At 41.9% G+C, this 25,765-nt stretch overlaps 1 protein-coding gene across 2 annotated transcripts in view; it reads left to right on the top strand.

Moving 5' to 3' along the window:
• The window catches only part of RPTOR (regulatory associated protein of MTOR complex 1), a 339,460-nt gene that overhangs the window by 156,553 nt on the left and 157,142 nt on the right, over window positions 1–25,765 (top strand). For both annotated transcript variants that reach the window (XM_081218128.1, XM_081218129.1), the window contains exon 5: window positions 15,754–15,900. In XM_081218128.1, coding sequence (XP_081074254.1) covers window positions 15,754–15,900 — 147 coding nt within the window. The remainder of the gene's footprint in view (window positions 1–15,753; window positions 15,901–25,765) is intronic.

Genomic DNA, 25,765 nt, shown 5'->3' on the forward strand with positions numbered 1-25,765 from the left:
TTAATGAAATGGCTATCTAGGGAAGTCATGAGGTCTGGGGGTCTTCTTTTGAGAATCAGTCATGTTCCTAGAAGGTAAAATGGTATAAGTATTCCAAAGAGCTAATACGAAGCAAGTCTGCAGACAGGCCTTCAGCTCTGCTCTCTCCAAGGTCAGTGTAGCCGGCCTCCTACAGTCCCTTAATCAAAAGACTGTAGATGAGGGACTTCCCTGGTGGTCCAGTGGCTAAGACTCCATGCTCCCAATGCAGGGGGCCCGGGTTCAATCCCTGGTCAGGGAATTATCCCACGTACCGCAACTAAGAGTTTGCATGCCTCAACTAAAGATCCCGCATGCAGCAATGAAGATCCCTTGTGCTGCAGCTAAGACCTGGCACAGCCAAATAAATAAATTTAAAAAAAAAATTTTTTTTTTTTAAAAGGGACTTCTCTGGTGGTCCAGTGGTTGGGACTCCATGCTCCCAGTGCAGGGGGCCCAGGTTCAATCCCTGGTCACGGAACTAGATCCCACATGCCGCGACTAAGAGCCCGCATGCCACAACTGAAAGATCCCACACGTAGCAACGAAGATCCCACATGCCACAACTAAGACCCTGCTCAGCCAAATAAATAAATAAATATATATATATATATATATATATTTTTTTTTTTTTAAGACTGTAGATGAAAGTGAGGGGTAAACGACACCCCTTCCCACCATCCTGGGTCCTGTGCTGCAGGCTCTTATCACATCCTCCGAGAGGTGGTGCCTGTAGGTGTGAGCATTCAGCCCACCTGGCAGCTCCTTACACACTGGAGCACATGAACCAGGACAGGAGCTCACCACACCTGAGTTCTGACTTCAGCCTCACCACTTGTTAGCCCCAGGACATGGACAAATGAGAAGACTTCCTAGACCTCTGTTCCTTATTGTGGAAGCTCCTTCATAGTGAAGGATTAAAGTACCCAACACACCATTCACATAGTGAATTCTCAGGGGACGTCCACTCTTCCACAGGTGGCCAACAGGTAGGCAGACGGGACAGTTGGGGACCTGGAGGAGACTGAATGGAGAAGAGGCCTGGACCCAGCTCCTCCCTCAGGATAGTGCCCTCTCTGCCTTGTATGTACCTAGATACCAACTTGATTTTAATAATTTTTATTATTACATAGATTCAAAATTGTAGTTATAAAAGAAGTAGAATTAAAAGAAATATGATGTCATGAACCACCAGCCATCCACCAGCCGGTTCAGAAAATGAGCCTACAGGGTCCCTGCATGCCCTCCTCACTTTCACCCCTACCCCACACTCCCAGGTGACTGGCCCCTGAATGCTGAGTTGATCGGTACCATGCTTTTTATAGCTTCCCCATCTTTGGGGGCTCTCCAGACACACGGGGGTTGAGTGTTTTCTGGTTGATGGGATTGGGGTCATTCCTGCTCAGTTATGTGCTGAGGGTCATCCCCCAACTGCTGTGGCTGTGCTTCCTCCCTCAGCCCCGCTGGTGGCCCTCCCAGTGCCTCCTGTGTACACAGACATTGGGTCTGTCCCGTCTTTGTCCAGTTCTAAACTGCCTGCGTGTTTGCATTACCCATGTCCTCCCAGCACTGCGGGGGCAGGGGGGAGGTGGAGCACTGCGTGGTGGTGCAGTCCAGTCACCCCAATAACTGTGAGGCCGGTGCCCTCTGGTTTCCGGGTCTGCCACATAGGCTCCCCCTCTTGCAGTGCTGTTTCCTGTTTTTCACTTGGGTTGTGTCTTTTTCTTATTTCTTATTGAAGGAATTCTTTATATTCTGGACAGTAACACTTTACCATTTTTGTTAATTGCAAATGTCCCTGAGTTTATGGCTTGGTTTTTTGGTTTGTCTGTTTGCTTCCGTTCTCTTGTGTTGTCCCTTAGTAGACAGGAGTTCTTTATTTTGAAGTGGTCACTGTTCAGTCTTCCCTTAGGACGTGGGCATTTTGTATCTTCTTTAAGAAGACTTTCCTTATGCCAAGGTTACAGAAGCATTCCACTATGTGTTCTTTCAAAAGTGTATTTTTGTCTATTAATTTGGGTCTTTAATCTACCTGGAACTGATTTTTGCACATACTGTTAAGTAGGGGTTCAAATTCTTTTTTTTTTTTTTCAAATGGATACCATTACCATTTAATGCCAGCTTTGGACTCATCAAGTTTCCTTAGTGAGTGTGTATGTTTCTGAGCTCTCTGTTCTGTTCCATGGGTTTCCCTTTGTGCCCGTAAACTTTTTTTTTCTTAATAAATTTTTTTTTTTTTTAATTTTTGGCTGTGTTGTGTCTTCGTTGCTGCATGAGGGCTTTCTCTAGTTGCAGCGAGCAGTGGCTTCTCTGTTGCGGAGCACGGGCTCCAGGCACGCAGGCTCAGTAGTTGTATGTACCTAGATACCAACTTGATTTTAATCATTTTTATTATTATATAGATTCAAAACTGTAGTTATAAAAGAAGTAGAATTAAAAGAAATATGGGGCTTCCCTGGTGGCGCAGTGGTTGAGAGTCCGCCTGCCGATGCAGGAGACACGGGTTCATACCCTAGTCCGGGAAGATCCCACATGCCACGGAGCGGCTGGGTCCGTGAGCCATGGCCGCTGAGCCTGCGCGTCCGGAGCCTGTGCTCCGCAATGGGAGGGGCCACAACAGTGAGAGGCCCACGTACAGCAAAAAAAAAAAAAAAAAAAAAAAAAGAAATATGATGTTGGGCTTCCCTGGTGGCACAGTGGTTGAGAATCTGCCTGCTAATGCAGGGGACATGGGTTCGAGCCCTGGTCTGGGAGGATGCCGCGGAGCAACTATGCCCGTGAGCCACAACTACTGAGCCTGCGTGTCTGGAGCCTGTGCTCCACAACAAGAGAGGCCACAATAGTGAGAGGCCCGTGCACCGCGATGAAGAGTGGCCCCCGCTTGCCACAACTAGAGAAAGCCCTCGCACAGAAACGAAGACCCAACACAGCAAAAATTAATCAATTAATTAATAAACTCCTACCCCCAACATCTTCTTAAAAAAAAAAAAATATGATGCCATGAACCACCAGCCGTCTCAGTAGTAGACCAGGGCTCAAACCTGTGTCCCCTGCATTGGCAGGTGGATTCTTAATCACTGCACTACCAGGGAAGCCCCTGTAAACTATTTTAATGAGTATAGGTTTTCAATGATTCTTGACATTTGGGAAGGCAAGTTTCCCTCCTTTGTTCTTTTTGGTCCTTTGATCTTCCATGAAAATATTAAAGCAACTTGCCAATCAGTGGATTAATGGGCGGATACTCAACATCTTTATATTGTTGAGTTTCCAAGCTCTTTTTAAGCGTCTATCAATAGTATTTTATAATTTCATAAAGGTTTATATATATATATATTTTTGTGGGGTGCTGCGTTGGGTCTTTTTTGCCGTGCACAGGCTTTCTCTAGTTGCGGCGAGCGGGGGCTACTCTTCGTTGCAGTGAGCAGGCTTCTCACTGCGGTGGCTTCTCTTGTTGCGGAGCACAGGCTCTAGGCTTGCAGGCTTCAGTAGTTGTGGCACGTGGGCTCTAGAGCGCAGGCTCAGTAGTTGTGGCCCACGGGCTTAGTTGCTCCGCGGCATGTGGGATCTTCCCAGACCAGGGCTCGAACCCGTGTCCCCTGCATTGGCAGGCGGATTCTTAACCACTGCACCAACAGGGAAGCCCGATACTTTATATTTTTTGATGTTGTTAAAAATGTTTGCTATAAAAAGTATATTTTGCGAGTTTTTATCAGGGTATATGGCAAGGCAGTTGATTTTTGTACATTTATTTTATGTCTACTAATTTTGCTATTCTCTCATTGATTCTAATGATTTGTACAGATTTTAAAACTTTCTTAACAGACCACCACATGGTGTGGAAATCATGGCAGTTTTATTTCTTTCCTTCCCGTCTTGTTGTGTTTACTGTTCATATCTTACTGTGCCTCCAACGCCTCCCAGAGCGTGGAGTGGTGACTGCATGTCCTTATCTCACCCCTCATTTCGAAGGGAGTGCCTCCTGTGCGTCAGTGTATGATGTTTGCTATAGATATTTGTAAAAAGAATAAAAAATAAGAAAACCCCTTATCAGATGAAAAAAGTGCCCTTCTATTCCTAGTTTATTTTTTCAACTCATGAATAGATGTTGCTTTTCCCCAAGCCATTATGTGTGTGTGTGTGTTAGATGACGGTATGATTTTTCTCCTTCAAACTGGAAATGCATTGAAAGGTATATGATTTTCTAATATTAAATATACCTTTCCTTTGTGGGATAACCTAGTGTGCCTTTATCAATTATGTGTTTCATACAGGGGTTAATTCTGTTGTTGGTATTGTGTTTCGTATTTTTACATCTGTGTTCACGAGTGAGATTGGCTTGGAATTTTTCTTTCTCTTGTTGTCTTTGGATAATCAGTGTAACTGTGGCCTCAGAAAATAAGTTGAGGGAGTGCTCCACTTAGATACACAGGGATTGTTTTTGTGAGATTTGAAGTACATGTTGTCTGAATATTGGGTGAAGCTTACAAATCAAGCTGTCGGGCTGGTATTTTGTATGTGGAGAGATCTTTGACTACCTATTTAGTTTCCTTCGTTGCTAAAGGGCTATCCATATGTTCTGTTTCTTCTTGAGTGAGCTTTGCTAACTTACTTTTGTAGGAATTTGTCCATTTCAGCTAAATTTTCAAATTTGTTGACAAAATGTGACTCATATTTCCTTATTAATTTATCAGAGTCTGGGTTAGTGATGTTTCTTCATTCATTTTTGATATTGATACTGGATACCTTCTTTCTCTTTTCTTGTTGATCACTCTTACCAGAGGTTTCTGTATATTTCATTAGTCTTTTCAAAGAATCAACATTTAACTTTCCCTCCTCCAGAAGGATTGAAAGAACAATAGAATGAATACTTTTATACTTTTCACCTATATTCATCAGTTAACACTTTGCCACATTTGCTTTATATCTCTGTATAGCTAAATATTTTTTACCTTAGCCATTTGAAAGTTACAGATATCATGACACTAAAAACAAGGACATTTTAGTACATAACTATAATATCCTTAAATTGCTCAAGAAATTTAACATCAACTCTATAATATCATTTAATACGAAGCCCATAATCAAAATTTCCCACTGCCTCAAAAATGTGTGATAGTAAGCATTTTATGTTTGTTGATTTGGTTTTGCATTCAGGATCCAGCCCAGGTTCGTGCATTGCATTGAACTGTTAGTCATCTTTCTCAGTCTCCTCGAATATATAGAAAAAGAAATTGCTCTTTGCCTTTTTTCTTTATTGACATTGACATTTTTTTAGTGAGGTTATTTTATTGTCTTCTTGTAGTAAGTTATCATAGTTACATGTCAGTCTTTTTTTTAAAAAATAGGCATTATTTTTTTTTACAGCAGTTTTAGTTTTTAGAAAAATTAAAAAGTACAGAATTTCCACATACAGTCGTCCCTTGGTCTTCACAAGGGAATGGTTCCGGGACCCACTGCAGATACCAAAATCTGTGGATGCTCAAGTCACTTAGTTGGCCCATCATATTCACAGTTCCAGATCCCCAGATCAAACCCACTGAGGATCATGTAGTCCTGTATGTATTTAGTGGAAAAAAATCTGCTTATAAGTAGAGCTGCGTAGTTCAAACGCGTGTTGTTCAAGGGTCAGTTGTATTCTCACTCCCTACCTGGCCTACACCTTTCCTCGGTGTGGTATATTTGTTACAATTGATGATCCAGTATTGATACATTATTACTAACTAGAGTCCATAGTTTATACTAGTGTTTATTCTTCGTTTTGTACAGTTCTGTCGGTTTTGCCAAATACATGATATCATGTATCCACCATTATAGTATATTGGATAGTTTCACTGCCCTAAAATCCTGTGCTCCACCTATATCTCCCTTTCTGCCTGTCCTCCCCAACCCTTGGCAACCACTGATATTTTCACTGTCTCTATAATTTTACCTTTTCCAGAGTGTCATATAGTTAGAATCATATAGTATATAGTGCTTTAAAACTGTTTTTTTTTCAATTAGGCTTATGCATTCAAGGTTTCTTCATGTCTAGATAGCTCATTTTCTTTTTACCGCTGAAAAACATTCCACTAGTGAAGGACATCTTGGTTGCTTCCAGTTTTTGGCAATTGTGAATAATGCTGTTCTAAACTTTTGTGCAGATTTTTGTATAGACATGATTTCTTCTCATTTGGGTAAATACCTAAGAGAGCCATTGCTAGACCAGCTGGTATGTTTAGCTTTCTAAGAAATTGCCAAACTCTGTTCCAAAGTGGCTCTGTAGGTTGCATTCCCACCAGCAACGAATGGGAGCTCCTGTTGCTCCACATCGTCCTCAGCATTTGTTGTTGCTCGTGTTTTGGATTTTAGCCATTCTAATTAGGTGCACAGTGGTATCGCATTTTAATTTGCAATTCCTTAATGACATACGATGTTGAGCATCTTTTCATATGCTTATTTGCCATCTATATATTTTCTTTGGTGGGGTTTCCATATCTTTTGCCCTCTTTTAAATAGGGTTATTTGTTTTCTTACTCAGTTTTAAGAGTTCTTTTAATATTTGGGTACAAGTCCTTTATCAGAAATTCGTTTTTAAAATATTTCCTCCCATTCTGTTATTTGTGTTTCCATTCTCTGAAGAGTGGGCACTGACTTTTTGGAGAGTCCAGACCAGTTATCCTCTAAAATGCCCCCCATTCTTTGTTTTTTTCATGAGTTTATATCAGACTGGATAAAAAGCAAAATCAAACTTTGTGCTGTCAGCAAGAGATGCACTTTAAATACAAAGACACATAAAAGTTGAATGTAAAAAGGTGTATCATGAAATACTAGTTGAAAGAGAGCTGGAGTGGACATATTACTAATTAGAAAATAGACTTCAAGACAAGGAGTTTTGTCACAGATGAAGAGAGACATAATGTGTAGACGGCTAATAGGAGAGTTAAAGATACATAAAGCAAGATTACAAGGGCCAATGAGAGAAAGAAACACATCCATAATCCTAGTTGGATATTTGAGTAATCATCTGGCAGTTATTGATAGGTTAAAACTGGTGTTAAAATTGAAGATAAAATTGATAATTAAAAACTTTCTCACAAGGAAAACTCCAGTCATGGTATATTATATTTTTCTAAAAAAAAAAAAAATCAGTTACTATTATAAAAGACTATCAGGGCTTCCCTGGTGGCGCAGTGGTTGAGAGTCCGCCTGCCAATGCAGGGGACACGGGTTCGTGCCCCGGTCCGGGAAGATCCCACATGCCACGGAGCGGCTGGGCCCATGGGCCATGGCCGCTGAGCCTGCGCGTCCGGAGCCTGTGCTCCGCAGCGGGAGAGGCCACAGCAGTGAGAGGCCCGTGTACCGCAAAAAAAAAAAAAAAGACTGTCAATCACTCTGACTCAGTTAACAGAACCCTGCACCCAACGCCCACAGAACACACATTGTCCCGGGCAGGTGGACCGCTCACTAAGAAAGGCCTGTGCTGGGTCACAGAAATGTCATAATAAAGTTTGAAGGATTGAAATCATTCAGAGTCTATTCTCCGGCCACAGAATCTGAAATTGTAGGCTAGCTGGCAAATCCTCAAATATTTGGAAATTAAATGACACATGTATGAAAAAAGGTATCACAAGGGATAATAAAAATAATTCAAACTAAACAATAATGAAAAGACGACTTGTTAAAATTTGTTGGATACAGCTAAAGCAGTGCTTGTATAAAAATGTATAGCTTTATTAAATCCTTATACAGAAGGGAAGAAAAGCTTAAAATAAAAATCTAAATATCTACCTTAAGAAACTAGGAAATGTTGAGCAACTTAAAGGAAGTAGAAGGAAGAAGTAATAAAGAGCACAAATCAGTAAAATAGAGAACAGGTGGTAGAGAAAGTTAACAAAGCTAAAATTTGATTTTTGGAAAACATCTGTAAAATTAACAAGTCTTTGGCTAGGTAGCAAGAAAAAAGAAGATACAATCAACATTTAGGAATGAAAGAGGGGATATCGCCACATATCCTATAGACATTGAAAAGATAGGGAATGTTAATAATGTTATACCAATACATTTAATAACTTAAATTAGATGGAAAATACCTTTTAAAATACAGCTGAAAGCGACCCAAAATGAAATAGAAAATCTGAATAGCCCTAGATCAATCAAAGAAATTGAATTCACAGTTAAAAACCTTCTTACATGTTGACTCATGGGTGAATGGATATTTTTATTTAAGTATCATCTTATCATCACAGTGTTTCCTGATCACTATATGTAAAGTGTTAAATCATAGATGGAAAAAGGGAAGTGTTCTTCATGATGCATAGGAAGTACAGTTTACACCAAAACTGGAAAGTGAATGTTCTCTGTTTCCATCAACATTTGCACTGTCTGCACCAGGGGTTCTCAAAGTACAGGTCCCAGACCAGTAGCAGCAGTATTCTTGGAATTTATAACACATGCAGATTATCAGACCCCATCCAAGACTTATGGAAGCCTATTCTGGGGAGGGGCCCAGATTTCTGCGTTTTTTTTTTGTTTGTTTGTTTGTTTTAGATGTTGGGGGTAGGAGTTTTTATTAACTTATTTATTTATGTTTGCTGTGTTGGGTCTTCATTTCTGTGCAAGGGCTCTCCCCAGTTGTGGCAAGCGGGGGCCACCCCTCACCGCAGTGCACAGGCCTCTCGTTGCGGAGCGCAGGCTCAGTAGTTGTGGCTCACGGGCCCAGCTGCTCCGCGGCACGTGGGATCCTCCCAGACCAGGGCTCGAACCCGTGTCCCCCGCATCAGCAGGCAGACTCCCAACCACTGCGCCACCAGGGAAGCCCAGATTTCTGCGTTTTAACGAGCCCTCTAGGCCATTCTGATGCACTCTCATTTGAGAATTCTTCCTCCATAAATCTGGTTTTCAAATATAGGACATCTGAGAAGTCAGTTAAGATATGGTCTAAGGTTTTATGTCTCAGCATCAAGAAAACAATATTTTTTAAAAACTTTAAAGCTCTTATAAAGAGATAGCCCAAAGTTTTCTATCACTTCTCCTGAAGAAAGAGAATTTTTACTGATGGTCTTCAGCTATTGCAAGCAAACACAAAAATGCTAGAAAGGTCAAGTTTACAATAAAATTAACAGCTTTTTTTGGAGAGGGGAACAACTGCTGTATTCTCAATATGGATAAAGTAACAATTACAACAAATGTTAAATGTGGTCTGGCACAAATATTGCTTTTAAAAAATCACAAATCTTTTTGTTTGTTTGTTTGTTTGTTTTTTGTTTTTTTTGCAGTACGCGGGCCTCTCACTGTCGTGGCCTCTCCCGTCTCGGAGCACAGGCTCCGGACGCGCAGGCTGAGCAGCCATGGCTCATGGGCCCAGCCGCTCCGTGGCATGTGGGATCTTCTCGGACCGGGTCACGAACCCGCGTCCCCTGCATCGGCAGGCAGACTCTCAAGCACTGCACCACCAGGGAAGCCCACAAATACATCTTTTTGACAATAGCACATTTAAAAACCTTTATGGTCCATCTTTCAACAGACTCAGTAATGAACTATATACTAAATCAGAATAAGAGGCATCTATTTGATAGTGATATGCAGTTTTTCCAAACCAATAAATTCTATTATTTAAATAACATTTATTTAGCATTACTCATAAGGTAAACAATTATTGAACTGTAGTAAAGGAAAGGCAGAGAAAGTATCAACAAAGCCAATAAACCTTCAGCCTTAAGGATTTTAAGAGACTAGGAGTTTGCTTGTGACTTAAACCCTGCAGTGTTTGGTTCACAAGTACCATTGCCCCATACCTAACATCTCTGGGCCATCACCTCCCAATACCGGTTCCTTCAGAAGGAAGATGAATCTTCTGCTTACCCATGCCCCTCTGCTCTCCTTGGAGGACAGCTGTATGCAGACGCCCTTACTGTCCAGGGGAAGCCAGGATGACACATCCAGATATGCCTGTGGTTCCTGTCTATGAGGTCAGAGGAAGCATGCATCCTTGGGGGCTTTACCGGAAAGCCCTTAGGAGGATGCCATTTTACTATGGCTAAGACTTCTGACTCACATTCTGAGCTCTTTGGGAGAAGATGTACAGACCTTCCTCAACTTACAGTGGGGTTATGCCCCATAAACCCATCATAGTTGGAAATGCCAAAAGCTGAAAACACCTGTGCTACACCTAACCTACCAAACATCATAGCTGAGCCTCGCCTACCTCAAACATGCCCAAAACACTTACATTAGCCTGCAGTTGGGTGGAATCATCTAACACAGAGACTATTTTATAATAAAGTGTTGACTGTCTCATGTAATTTTTATTGAATACTGTACTGACAGTGAGAAACAGAACAGTTGTCTGGGTCCAGGATGGTTGTAAGTGTATCAGTTGTTCACCCTCATGATTTCGGGCTGACTGGGGGCTGTGCTCGCTGCCACTGCCCAGCATCATGGGAGAGGATCAGACCGCATATCGCTAGCCTGGGAAAGAACAACGTTCAAAGTATGGTTTCTACTGAATGTGTGTCGCTTTGCACCATGTAAAGTCAAAAACTCATAAGTTGAAACATCGGGAGTCAGGGACCGTCTGAACTTAGAATCTGCTCGGAGATGGAGAGTTGCTTCTTAGGACCTGGCTGGCTTTACCTGGAGAACAAAGTGCCCTTCCTCCGAGCTCCTGTCCCAGGGCTCAGTGCTTGGCTGCCTCTGTGGTTGACTCAGCTGTGATGACAGTCTGATGAAGCATGTGGCTTTTTTTTGATGTTTAATATAACCTGACAGATAAAGTGGAGTGTAATGAATAAATTATTTAAAACCTATTTCTATTTCTTTGTTTGAAATGAAAACATGGCCTTGAATATGTTTTTTCAAGAGAAAGGAGAGACGCTTTGATTAGGAATTCTCTGTGCTCGTAGTTTTTGGTGGGGGGAGAAACCAAACCATTGCCTGAAAGGCTGTGGAGTGTTTCTGGCAGCCTTCAGTGCGTGGGGGACTTCGACTTCTCCAGCTTGTGTAGGTTGGTTCAGCCTAGAAGACACGGGGATAATTGCACGGGGTGGAAACAGTTGCACTTCAGGTGTTGTTTCTGTTCTGTTCACTCGCTGCAGCACCAGGGCTGTCATCCTGCAGGCCTCCCTTTGCAGGTTTGCAGGACCGTGATTCTGGCCCGAAGCTTGACAAACTCCCCAGGATCCTTCTGAGATGGGAAATGAGATCCACCTGCTCATGTTCCAATAAGGATTCGTTCTCAAAGGCCATTTTCCGCAATATGGTTTAATAGAGTTGATTTTGTATCCCTAAGGAAAACAGACTTCCAAGTTTCACAGGCTTACTAAACTACAGATATACAGCTACTGCTTTAAATGAAATCATCTCTCCTCAAAGGCATTGGTTCTCACCAGGGGAGGTTCCCCCTCAGGGTGCATTTGGCAGCGTCCAGAGACCTTTTTGGTTGTCACAACTGGGCAGAGAGGGGGAAGTGCTGTTGGCAGGGCTGCTGCCAAGCCTGATGCAGTGCCCGGGATGAGCCCCACACTGACTGACCAGCCTCAAACGTCCACAGTGCTGGGGTGTCTCCACTTCAGCCACAGAGGCCCTTGCTGCTCAGAGGTTGCCACCCACCATGCAGCCCATCTGTGTGGAGGTGTGGAGGTGTGGAGGTGTGGAGGTGTGGGTCCAAGCCATTTTCTGTGGCTGAGCATCCCTGTGGACGGTATAAGGTGCCAGACCCTCTCACAACTAAAAATCATGAGGCTAAAGACCAATTCCGAAAGCTCCTTGCATGCTGCCCCTTGGACAAGCATTAGAAAATGGAGGTGCTTCTGCCCTCCAGTGGGACTGGGCGGCTGACATCTCCACTTGAACCATTTCCGTGGCAGCCAGTGGCACAGGGAATGAAAGGGAAAACCCTTAACGAGTTTCCTGGTGGATTAGTGCTTTATTATTTTAATGAGTCACCATTAATTACCTTTGTATCTCAGAAATTTAGAAAGTAACTTTTGATTTGGGGGAAATATAAAAATTACATTTCAGTTCAAAAGGCCAGACCTCAAAACACAGTTAAAATATATTTTATTGCGTGCTGCTTTGCTGCCTTTGGGGCCTTCTGGGGCTGTACCTAGAAGGCAGCAAAGATGACAGCATCGCCCTTTCCCAGCAGTCACTTGGATGATGTGGTGGCAGGAATGGGGTCAGAACTGCCCCAGCCATATTTGGCCCCTCCTCACTGAGCTAGAACCTTGTGGGAAGCAGATAAACAGCAGAGTGTGGCTGGCATATAAAAATGTGATGATTTCCCAGGCTGGTGCTAAAATCCTTTCTCCTCTCAGTGTAAGGGTGTCCCTGCCCAATTAATGGGTTCCTTTTGGCCCTTTTCTCCCCCGTAGCAGTGAGGGCTGCAGGTGAACAAGGGGAGGGAGGCTGCTGGGCAGAGGGCCGGAGAGGAGCGCTCTTCCCTGCTGGGCCCGGGGAGGCGCTGGCTTGTGTCCTGCTCTGTCCAATGTAGCATGTGCTGAAGCCTTTTTACTTGTGCAGATAACATGTAATACCTGCTCATTATGAAACACTGACCGAACGTAAAGTATGTTATAGTGAACCCTGGAGCTTACCCTTTTCCTCCCTCCTTTTAATAGTTGTGTGCATTTTGTGTTTTAAAAAAATACAAGTAATTTCTATTCTAAAAGGTTCCAAGAGAACAGAAGTTTTAAAAGAAATAGATATGACACTTTCTTACCACCCCACACCCCTGTCACCTCCCCAGTCAGAGAAAGCAGCCCTTAGCAGTCCTGTGTTCTTCTTTCAGCACCATTTATAGGACCTTTCACTCAGCACGTTTCTGCTGAGTCCTCATTTCATTCAGCTTAAGTGCTGGGCATGTGGTGCTTTACACGCAAAACAGGATATTATATGTGAGATTCTAAGACTTGCATTTTTTAAATCATGACAAGCCTCTGACATCTCTCCATGTCAGTGCATATAAATAACCTTGCATGGTGTTCCATAACGTGGGTGTATGAGGGCCCCCTTTGCTTAATGATCCCTTCATATTGGATATATTAGGATCCAAGATTGGTTGTGATAGTCCCTGTGGGCCGTCTGGGACTGCTGTGGCATCGTCATGACATGGGGCCCAGGCCCCTTCCATCACACAGCTCTGTTGTCCCCCTGCTTATGTCTTCTGCCATGTTCACATTTCCTCCCGGGAAGGGAAAGAGGGTGGCACGTATAATTTAGACACATTTCTGATCATGTCCCATTGGCCAGAATTGGGCTGCAAGATCAGACTTAGCTGCAAAGGAAACTGGGAACTGTGCTCAGCTAAACTTGCATTGAGGATGAAGATGGGAAAAATAGGTGTTAGACTGGCAGTCTTTTCCACAGTAGCATGTAGACAGCTTACAGGTTTTTACCAGTGAAAGTATTATACATTCTTTTATGTACATTTCTGTATACAAATGCAAGTATTTCTATAGGATGGACACCTAGAAGTCAAAGGTATGTACAGTAAAAATTTTAAGAACCACACAAATTGCCTTCCAAAAATAGCTTCCTCAATTTATACTCACACCAACGATAAGCCAGCACCCTGTTGAACATTGTCGTCAGCATGGGGTATTATTCATACTTAAAACTTGTTTCCAGTTTGCTGGATGAAGATAGGTAGGTGGATGATTCTCATTGTAATTTGCATTTCCATGATTAATCGAGAGCGTGAAACTTTCATAGTTGTTGATCATTCATGTTTCTTCTGTGAATTGCCTGTGTGAAGCTTTTGCCTATTGTATATTGTTTTTGTTGTTTTGTCTTTGTTGATCTGCAGCAGAAGCTTATATACACACACACATTCTAAATATAAAGCCTATGTCACATATGTTGTACCTACTTTATTCTTAAATTGCTTGTCACGGGTATATGTTTTTTTCAGAATTATATAATTTTTACGTTGCTCTATTTTTCTTTAACGTTTCTAGGTTCTATATGTTTAAGAAGGTCTTTCTTACATCAAAATAAATTTTAAAATCTTTTATTCTGCTTTTGTATTTATTTTTAAAATCTGTCCCGATTGTGTGTGGAATCTCAGATGGCAATATTGAATGGTTAGTTGGATTTTACAAGTATCACTTGTTGAATTGTTCATTCTTTCTTCACTGAGTTAAAATGCCACCTTCATTACAGTTATATATGTGGCTCTGTTTCTGGGCTTTCCCTCCTGTTGATTTGTTTGTCTCGCCTTCCCCAGTACCATCCTGTAATTACCATAGATTTATAGTGTATTTAATATCTGCTAGCGTGAGTCCCCACTCATTATTCCTTCTTTACAATTTTTTTTGTGTTGTGCTATTCTTATACCTTTCTCTTCAGCATTAACTTCAGAATCAGCTTGTCAGGTTCCATTAAGGAAACCCCTGATGGTATTTTGATTGGGCACTGCCTTTATAGATTCATTAGGGAAGAACTGCCGTCTTTAGAATCCTTCTGTGGGAGTTTACTTAGAGAGAGCATATCCAAGTGTTCTCTTACTCGTGCAGTGACGAAGAACAGGACACCAGGTGATGGCAGTTTAGCAAGGTGAAATGGCACAGCGTAAGCAGAGGGTGGTCCCCTCGTGATAGAGATGTCTGCAGCCCCACCACACCTGTGCTGTCGGCACACCCTCCCCCGTCTGGGATGGGACTTGCATCTGGTGACGTGTGTGCATATCAAGAAGGCCTCTGCCGCCACCACCTTGATGACAGTCTTCTCCAGGCCTGGTTTGGTCTTTCTGTCTTCTGTTCCTTTTCCCCTTTGCATTAGAAACAATCCTCTTGGCAATACCAGAGGCAGTGTTTGTGGCTTAGCTTTGAGGAAACACAGTCACCTTTACTGTAAGTGCACAGAATTGATTTCTGCTAGAGTGTCACTACTTAAACTATTGGTGCCTGAGGAAGGATAAATAAGTGATGGCGTTCTATGCAGAAGAATTGCTTTAAAATGTTACCTTTGAGTGAGGATTTTAGTCATTTCTCTGGTGAGATGAGGACCATTCCTCTCTATGTTTACCAGTAATAGCTGGAGTGTTTTCAAGTACTGAAAGAGTACAGTGTGTCCAGAAAAATATTTCACTTAGCAGATTCATGCTAATATGTTATTGTTCTGTGATTTGGAAAAAGAATTACAGAGCCAAATCTATTTGTACTCCTTCAATGTGATCTAAATCATCTAGAGGATAAAGTGCTTATGGGTAGCTCTGAAATTAAAGGGGCAACAGGGAAAACATGCATATTTGAGGACCCGATCAACTTTTCTGAGCTCATCTTCTTTATAATCGAGGAGCATGTTCTGCTGTATAAGCCCAGAGAAGTTACGGAGTAAATGGTGAGCAGGAATGGTGTGAAGTAGCATGTGTAGCCTTGGGATTTATAAGAACAAGCTGTGGTTTGGCTGCAAGCGGGTGGGAGATGAAGGGTGGGTGTGAAGGCCTCGTGGTGGGACACGTGGAGGGAAATCCCTCAGTGGAGTGAGTGCGCTCCCAGGGGGCAGCGAGAGCTGAACAGGGGAGGAGAGGAGCTCGGGATTGAACCGTGCCACCGCCCGGTTCTACCTCATGAAACAGCATGTGGGCAGATGGTGGGGAGGTTAGCTTGCCGCTGTTCACAGTGGGTAGAGACGGCAGCTCAGGAATGCTCTGTGCAGCGGGCCCCGTGCATGGGACCCTCTTGGAGGTGCAGGTGCTGGTGAGCAGGCAGAGTTTGCCAGGTGTGAGTCACAAACATGCACTGTTTTCTTTTCCAGAACTACACTCAGTACATCCCACTGTCTATATACGACCTGCAGACATGGATGGGCAGCCCCTCCATATTCGTCTACGACTGCTCCAACGCTGGTCTCATTGTCAAGTCCTTCAAGCAGTTCGCCCTGCAGAGGGAGCAGGAGCTGGAGGTGAGGCCCGAAACACACTGGGCGCTGGGGGTGGCCGTGGGGGACTATTGGCCTGGAGCTGTGGTTTTGTTTCTTTGGGTGGGGCAGGCTCAGAGTGCTCAGTGCAAGGTGGTGGGGCACACGACAAAGAACTTGGAAAGGACTCAGGACAAGCTCTTAGGCTTATTTTTACACCTCGTTTTACCCAGCGTCATTTTTAATCCGAATTTTAATTAAGTGATAAAATTAATAGAGTTGAATTGTGCTTCAGTGGGCTCTGCCTTCGAGATAAATGTGAAAATAAAGCAGACACATTTATTTTCGGAGAAATGGACCCGTGTCTGGGCATAGTCTTCAGTTCCACCCGCATCTTAGTTATTGCCCTCATTTTTTTGTCTTTTGTGTTGGAAAAAACCCCTACTACGCTAAATACAGAAAACAAAACAGCTACAGCTGCCGTTGGTGCCTTCCATTTAAAGAACTGGAGAGCCTGTGTAGTGCTCTGATCGTGAAGAAACGTTTTACTTGGTTGTTTTAATTAATATTTGATGTTTGAATTAAACAGTGATTTCTAAAGAGAAATTGAAGAGGCACTTTCAGTTAAGAGGCCTCCATCCTGTGGCCTGCACAAGAGTGAGAATAAAATATTCTGCAACCTCCAGGGGGTCATGAATTCCAACTGGTTGCAGTGCAGGAAATTCTCAATTCAGGAACAGAAATGGCACTGAGTACATGTTTCCTCAAGCCTTTTTGGGTCTATCCAATTTTAATGTATTGTTATGTTTTTCACATTTCATCAGAGGATATTGCTGAAATAATCAGCAATAAAATTTGAAATTCTACTTGGGAGAACTTAACATGTCATACAGTTAATTTATAAATATTTTATAAATTAAAATTTTTATAAATTAAGCCCTTATGCAGAACTTTGCACCAGAGTGACTGATAAATTACCCTTTATCCCAGTGCCACAAGTTGTTATTGTTATTATTATTATTATTATTATTATTTGCATTGTAGAATAAGAGAAGGGAAAGGTCAAGTTTTATATCATTAAATGTTTACCTTGCTTTTAGGCATTTCATCTAAGTTTATCCAAGGGATAGGTTATCTTATGAGTGCTAAAAACTCAAAGCACCAAGAGGTAATTGCTTTTCCTCGCATCAAGTAATAAATATTGAAAAAACATTTTTTTTTGTTTTCCATTTAAAATGTATAAATAAAAATGCCAAAGAATCCAGCCTGATATTTATCCCCAACTTATGAGCTTCAGAGTGGTTAAGGAAAGACCAATACATCAGCCTTTGTTAATTAAAACGTGTTAAATAGGGCTTCCCTGGTGGCGCAGTGGTTGAGAGTCCGCCTGCCAATGCAGGGGACACTGGTTAGTGCCCTGGTCCGGGAAGATCCCACATGCCGCAGAGCGGCTGGGCCTGTGAGCCATGGCCGCTGAGCCTGCACGTCCGGAGCCTGTGCGCCGCAACGAGAGAGGCCACAATAGTGAGAGGCCCACGTACTGCAAAAAAAAAAACAAAAAAAAACAAACGTTAAATATAGTCCCTCTCCCACCCTTCTCAGCAGAAGACAAGCATTTCCCTCTTATGCTCTAGCACTTGGAGTATCTGCTCTGTCGGTTCTGTAAATGTTCTCTGTATGTTGCCAAGGATTAATCAGCCTAAGAAACTGTTCATTTCATTGAATGTGACAAAAAAGTTTTCCATGCATCTTTTTGGGGTGAGGAGGGAAATGTTTAATTGACTAATTCCTCATGGAGGAGAATAAATGAAAAATATGTTATCTGAAGTGGTAAATAGATGGCAATGCAAAGTTATACCATATGTTTTATAATTAGCTCTGACTTTTATCTTCATTCTTTTCTTAATTACAGTGCAGATAAGTCTTACGGTTTTCCATTACACTTACTATTATTGGCTGTTGTTCATCTGGTCTCTTGCATCAACAGCGGAAATTAGAATGATAAAATTGGCTCCCAGCTAATATCTTAATGTTCATGTTAGTCATTTTTTTATCTGCTGTAGAAGCAGCAATCCTGTGTGGCCTCTTAGGTTTATTCTTTTAAAAAATTCTTTCCCTGTCTACAGTTGGCCAGATTCTTTGTAAATTTATGATACATTTTAACACTTTTATTGGGTAGATGATAACATGAAACTGAAAGAAACTGTCGGGTAAAATGGTTTGTGCCAGAGTTTAAAAAATAAAGAGGGTAAAAATGATTAAATATAATGCAAGAAAATAGTTACCTGGACTAGAAAGCCTACAAGTAATAAACATTAACACAAATATGAGTGACATAAATTTTAAGAGAGGATTATCAACTTTCATATTCTTGGACTTCCATTCTCAAAGGAATACTGCAGGTGAAGTAGAAGGTGCCTCCGTGAAAGCATGGCATAAATTACTGCACACAATTGAAACTTCATCATAGCCAGGAAAAATGCATATCTGTCCCTCAGTAATGGTCTCTACATTTTTCCTTGTGTCATATTGCTTTGTGATTTGAAAACTAAGGAAAGCCTTCAGTTCTCTCTGCTTTCCATGTTTTTTTTTAAGATAAATATTTTTATTTTTACTAAATTAGTATATGCCATTATTTTAAAAATTAAATAGTACCAAGGGTTTACAATGAATGAAATATGCCCTGGCCCACACCTCCTTGGCCAAAACTCTGCTACTATAGGGAACCTATTTTTTTTTTTTTTTTTTTTTTTTTTCTTTTTGCGGTATGCGGGCCTCTCACTGTTGTGGCCTCTTCCCGTTGCGGAGCACAGGCTCCGGACGCGCAGGCCCAGCGGCCATGGCTCACGGGCCCAGCCGCTCCGCGGCATATGGGATCCTCCCAGACCGGGGCACGAACCCGCATCCCCTGCATCGGCAGGCGGACTCTCAACCACTGCGCCACCAGGGAGGCCCTAGGGAACCTATTTTAACTGTTTATATTTCTAGTTCCTTTATGAGTATCTCTATAAATGTAAATAATATGCTTATACTACTACTGCTTGATTAATAAATTTTAGGTTATCAGGCTTTCTGCTACTGAATAAACCAAAAACAGAGTTGCCATTAGTAAATTCTATTTAAAGAATTGGAGAAATTATATAGAACTTTGATAGTAAAGAGACATGTTACATAGTTTTAAGTCATATTTGTTGTTTGTATTAAATTGCGAATTCTAAAGAGAAATTGAAGAGGGTGAGTCACTAACTGCCCCCTCCTGTTTCCCCACTGCAATTTAGTTGTGTCACTACATTTGGATTCCCTATACTTTGTAACCTTTGCAATTTGAAATAATACCCTGACGTTTTTATTTCTAGTTTCGTCAGTAATCAGTACTATCCTCTGGCTTTAGGTTCTTAGCTTCCTTGGATTTTCTTTTACCTCTGGACCTTTCCAACTTCTGTCATCTGTACTTTTATGATTATTCTCTAGTCTCTGACCATAATTAAGTCCCCAAGCTTTGTGTATGAGTTGATTCTAAAATATGACAAGTATTAAACTTCAACTCCCTGATTATGACCATGTAAATATTGTTCACTGAATGACTAAATAGGGTGCTATGCTTTCCATTTTTATAACAGTTTTTGTTTCTTTGATTTTCCTGAAGATTTTCTCTTTTCTTATTGAATTAGATCTTTAACATTTCCTCAGTTCCTAAATTTGCAAGGGTAGTATTGAATCTCAGAATATGCCTCTTCCCAAAGTTTATTCTTTCCCAGCTCTCCACTGCCTGCTTCAATCGGCTGTTCTAAACGGGCCTGCTCCAAAGCTGTCATCCTGGGATTTCTCCTTATCAGTCTCCTGGAAGCATCCACTGTTTTCTAGATCCCACCTCTGTCTCTTTCTCAGTTTTCTCCTTTGTTCTGCTAGGGCAAATCCTCAAATAACAACCTAAGAACTGATGTATGGGAGTAATTTTTCTCAGGCTTTAAGTGTTTGCATTTGGACTGCTTTTAGCTGAAAGTAATGAAAAATCTCACTATTGCTTTCTAAACAAGTAACAGTTTGTCATTTTCGCTAAGGTCTCTGAGGCAAATGATTTAATTATTCAGCAGTACCATTAGGGACCCAGGCTGTTTTTAATCTTTATGCTCTGATGTTTTATCTTGATGGTTACAGTACATTCTTCCATGTTGAGCCTGGATGAGGTGGGGACAGGGCAGAGCTATCACATTTGTCTCTCTTGTTAGGAAAGCAAGTGCAGACTTCCCCTTATATCTCATTAGCTAAAGCTGGGTCATATGTGATGTGCTCCGCCCCTCATAGTTGGGGGGCTGGCAAAAGGGAGTGGAGTTGGGATGAGTATTGGACTGTCTGACAGTGAGTGTCAGCTGTATTGCATGTGTTATTGTCTTCATTTTGTCCACATGCATTATGGACAGTTTGAGTAGGGAATTTTAGGCTGTTTTCACTAAACTATATTACCCTTACTTCTTGCGATAGATGAGAAGGTGGCCTTGTTGTAGCCATAACCAAGAATTCATGATAAAAGCCAGAGAAGGAGTATTTATATCCACAGTACACAGTATGTATGTTGAGAGAGAAAGAGAAAAAGAGAATTCAGATTTCTTTTTTTTTTTTGCAACAACTTTTATCTTGGATATAAAATCTTTGTAACTAGAAGAGGAGACTAAATCTTCAGTGGATTCTCTTTGAAATACTCTTTATTAAGTTTTATCCATTAGTTCTACTTCTATTGGATATTTCCCACGGGCAGTTACGAGTCTTCTCTTCACTGAAGACAGCAATGAAGCAGGGGTCAAATCTCAGGCTTTTCCTCTCTTTCTGTGGAGGCAGGGAGGTGAGTTGGTGTCTGGTGGTGAGAACAGGATTGCCTTTCTTTTACAGAGACTGATGGGGCTGAGCTGTATCCCAGTAAGACTTGATCCTCAGCATGATCATCCTCGTTGGTGTGGGATGGGAGCCCAGATAGTTTCTCGGTGGCAGCCACAGTGGTGGTGGGATGATGTCTTCCCCCAAGGATGGTCAACATGCTTTGGGGGAGTCTGTTATTGAGGTTCAGGCCATCACTCTGGTGGCACCATTCTCTCCTCTTACTGCCTGTTTGCACTTGGCAAGGCTTTTCTCATGATGCCTCCAAGTGAATCATGTTTTGTTTTGTTTTTTGGTTTTGTTTTTTTTTTTGGCTGCACCGCGTGGCGTGCAGGTTCTTAGTCCCCTGACCAGGGATTGAACCCATGCCCCCTGCAGTGGAAGCACGGAGTCTTAACCACTGGACTGCCAGGGCAGTTCCGCGAATCATGTTTTGATCTGACATTCTGTAAACTTCCTTGTGTGACCCACTCCTGCTGGCTCCAGCAGTAGCATCCAGCAGCTCAGGACCTTGTCCAGCAGATACTCATTTTCACAGAAACAGGCTTGGTCCTTCAGCATCACTGAATTCGCAGTGACTTAACCACCCTATTTTCCGTTTGAAATCTTGTATTCGACTTGATATTTATGACACATTATTCTCATGTATTCATCACTGTGGCTAAATTTTATGGCAAGTGTTTAAACTAATTGTAACAAAAATGACTAACATCAAAATCTTCAGGTTTCTTCAAAAAATGTCAAATGTGCATCCCATAGAACTAGAGAATTCATATTTTGAAACCTGTGGTTCCTTTGCTACTGTTGTAGATAGCACGTTATGTGGATGTCCGTGGAATTCGAAATATTGGGCTGACCCAAAAGTTCGTTTGGGTTTTTCCATAACATCTTATGGAAAAACCCAAATGAAGCTTTTGGCCAACCCAACAGAAGTCGACGCTCTGTGTTAAGGTTAATATTTGTAGTGTTACAGTGTCTGTCTGTGATTTTTGAATATCACAAGTTAATTCTAAGGTTATCTTTAGAAAGGTATGTGTCTTGGATGACTGCTTACTAAATGGAGTTTGTGTGTGTGAATTTGTGAACATTCTCCGTGGACTTGCTGTCGGGATGTTCACGTTACAAAACAGGAGTCCACGGTGCTGACTCTACACAGAGCTCAGGCTTGTCCGTCTCTAGCTTTCACGTTATAATTTTTTTCATGTCTCCATTCTTTCTCTTCTATAGCTTCATAGTTACCATTTGTAGGTAGTAGGGAAACAGGAAGTCTGTTATGTGATAACCTTATTTATTTTCTCTTTACTTTTTAAATGATATTAATTTGAAGGGAAGCTACCCATTGTTGCTGTGTGCCCATGGCGGGGAAGGCAGGTGGCTTCCCGGGGCACCCTTGCTCACAGTGCAGAGAGCATTCTACCTCTGGGAGCCGGTGACTACACTAGCCACCCTAGTTTTCCCCAGACACATCAGTAACTCTCTTTAAAGAAGAATACCTCCACGTGCTTCCTGGGGAGGGGTGGCTGTGGTGGTTGCAGGACGCCTGGCTTCGGGCACATGGGCGAGCAGGGGGCTGTCCTGATGGCGGGTCTTCGGGGGAGCCCTGCCTTCCCGCTGCACCACCCCCGGCTTCAGCGGTGAACCACCTTCCCCGCTTGCTTCTCTGCACACACTCTGCGCAGGTCCATGCCCTTTTCTTTAATAAAGGCGGGCCAAGTTCACCCCTCTGTACCTTATACTCTATGTATATCAAGCTGTATAGCAAGCTGTAAGAATTCATAAGAGTGAATATTTTCAAAACAAATATCGATAAGAAACCTATTATGTAGTCGAAACACTCCCCCCACAGCACACACACACGTGTAATTTAAGGAGAAATGCTACCATTTCCACTGTTTATAGGAGAGTAAGTGGGGGTTAACCTGTAAACAAATACAGCAGAAATCCCTTTCATTGGGCTGCACACAGCCACCCAGAGCACCCGGCTGGGGAAAGTAAAGCCATGATGGAAATGAAGAGTGGAATGGGAGGCTGGTCCTCCGAGTGCTCTGGGAGCTGACGTGCTAACCAGAAAGTGGAAAGGGTCACAGAAACACGCTGATGAGAAAAGCAGCCTCTAGAAGATCAGGACCCTTACCGCCACTGAAAGCTGGTGAGAGAGGAGGGGGCCATGCAAGGTAGAGAGGCAGCATCAGGGGAGGCCAGAGCACCTGCCGGCCTTAGCTGGTGGACACTACCTACTACCGCCTTTTATTTGTGCGACGCTTTCTGGTTTGCAGAGCACTTTTTACATTTAGTCCAGTCATCAGCCTGTGCAACAGAGGATGGTACATAAGCAGTCTCCAAACTCTTTGCTGCTATGCACCCGTGAACAATTCCTTCTGGGGTTTGTACCGGGAGATCCAGTTTTTTTCTCTTGGCACCTTTTACTATTCCTAGTCCCGGAATTTGAAAGCTTTGGGTGAAAGAAAAGTGATTTCGCTGCATAAAAAATTCAGGAACTCTTACCTCTTGTCTGTAGATTAAATGAAATACACAGACAAGCAAATTGTATTATTAATACAGTCAACTTTCAGGGTATAACTAAAATTCTACTTCCCTGAGCCTGAAATCTTTCTCAGCTGACCTCATATAGCAAATTTTTATGCAATTAATTTGACAATTAATTATGTATTGCCTTGCAGTATCTCTTCTACTGGCATTGTCAGCTGTATTTAAGTCTATTATGTAAACCTATCAAGGATGCTTCATATGAAGTAGTTGCTTAGTAATTATTTATGGATTTGGTCTCATAAATAACTGTACATTTGAATAAACTACCTTTAGTTGTCTTCCTTAGATGTGTCTATGATTCACTGAATATGTTTAATCTTTGGTTGATTTGTATGAAATGTAAAAAGAAACAAAGTAAAAATTATTCACCCAAATCCATGAATATAGTATACTATTTGCAGCCATCATAAAACTGGGAGCTTCTTCGAGTTAAGTCTTAGAATTTAATTTTTTTTTCTAATTTCGTCTGTTTTAAAATATGCCAGAAATTGCTTAATGTTCTGGACCACAGATCATGACCAACACCATGGGATATCGTGAGGGTACTGTGGTTCCCAGCAGGACCCATCTGCATGGTCCTGCTTGCTATCACAGGAGGACCTCTCCTCCATCAGCTAGAGGCTATGGAGGTAATAGCCCGATGTTCTCTCGCAAAGGATCTGTGGTAGCACAGACCATGGTGTTTCTGGTGGCAACCAGAAAAATGGCAGCACTAAACTGGGTGATCACAGAGCCATGCACGGGGAGAAGGGCAGGTGGGAAGTTACCAGCCCACTTGAGGGGAGGGACAAGAAGGTAAGTGGTTTTTCTTAACACTGGGGTCAGAGGCAAGGAAAAGATATTAGTTCTCACTAGTCCTCGTCAACATTATACAGTAAAACTTTTGCAGTATGGCAAGGGAAAAAAACAGAAGGTATACAGACTGGGAAAAAGGAAATTAAGCTATCTTTTTTTGAAGATGAAACAGTTACATCTGTTGAATGTCAGTCATAAAGATCTAATTGACAGTAACTGAACACTCCAACCAACAGCAGCAGCAAAATACACAAGTGTCCATAGAGCATCCATCAAGATATATCATATCCTGGGTCATAAAGCAAACCTCAACATATTTTAAATAATTGAAACCACACAAGTGTGCTCTTTGACCATGGTAGAATCAACTAGAAGTCAGCGATAACAAGACAACAGAAAAATCTCAGAAAAAAAAAAAGAACACATAATTGATGGGTTAGAAGTCTCAAGGGAAATTAAAGAAAATACATTAACGGAATGAAAATGAATGTACATCAGAAAACTAAAAATAGAATTACCATATGATCCAGCAGTTCCACTCCTGGGAATATATCCAGAAAAACAATAATTCAAAAAGATACATGTACCCCTATGTTCATAGCAGCACTATTCACAATAGCCAAGACATGGAAGCAACCTAAATGTCCATCGACAGATGAATGGATAAAGAAGATGTGGTATATACATACAATGGAATACTACTTAGCCATAAAAACGAAGGAAATAATGCCATTTGCAGCAACATAGATGCAACTAGAGATTACCATACTAAGTGAAGTAAGTCAGAAAGAGAAAGGTAAATACCGTATGATGTCACTTATATGTGGAATCTAAAATATGACACAAATGAACCTATCTACGAAACAGAAACAGACTCATAGACATACAGAACAGACTTGTGGCTGCTAAGGAGGAGGGGGAGGGGGAGGGATGGAGTAGGAGGCTGGGGTTAGCAGATGTAAGCTATTATATATAGAATGGATAAACAACAAGGTCCTACTGTATAGCACAGGGAACTATATTCAATATCCTATGATAAACCATAGTCAAAAAGAATATAAGAAAAAAAAATATATATGTATAACTGAATCACTTTGCTGTATAGCAGAAATGAATACAACATTGTATATCAACTATGCTTCAATTAAATAGAAAAAAAAAAGAAAATGAATGTACGACATGTCAGTACTGATAAGATGCAGCTAGGACTTCCCTGGTGGTGCAGTGGTTAAGAATTCGCTTGCCATTGTAGGGGACATGGGTTCGATCCCTGGTCCAGGAAGATCCCACATGCCGTGGAGCAACTAAGCCCATGTGCCACAACTACTGAGCCTGTGCTCTAGAGCCCATGCTCTGTAACAAGAGAAGCCACCGCAGTGAGAAGCCCGTGCACCGCAACAAAGAGTAGCCCCTGCTCACCGCAACTAGAGAAAGCCCGCGAGCACTAACAAAGACCCAACACAGCCAAAAATTTTTTTAAAAGATGCAGCTAAAGCAATTGAAAGGGAAATTTATAGCACTAGATCCTTATGCTAGAAAATAGGAAAAGTATCAAATTATAAGTTCCTCCCTATATTAATCAATTTAGGCTACTGTAACAAAAATACTACAGACTGGGTAGCTTCTAAACAACAGAAAGTTATTTCTCTCAGTTCTGGAGACTGGACAGTCCAAGATCACAGTGCAGCTTGAT

The sequence above is a fragment of the Mesoplodon bidens genome, assembly GCF_964165515.1.
Source record: "Mesoplodon bidens genome assembly, chromosome: 19".
NCBI classification, from domain to species: domain Eukaryota; kingdom Metazoa; phylum Chordata; class Mammalia; order Artiodactyla; family Ziphiidae; genus Mesoplodon; species Mesoplodon bidens.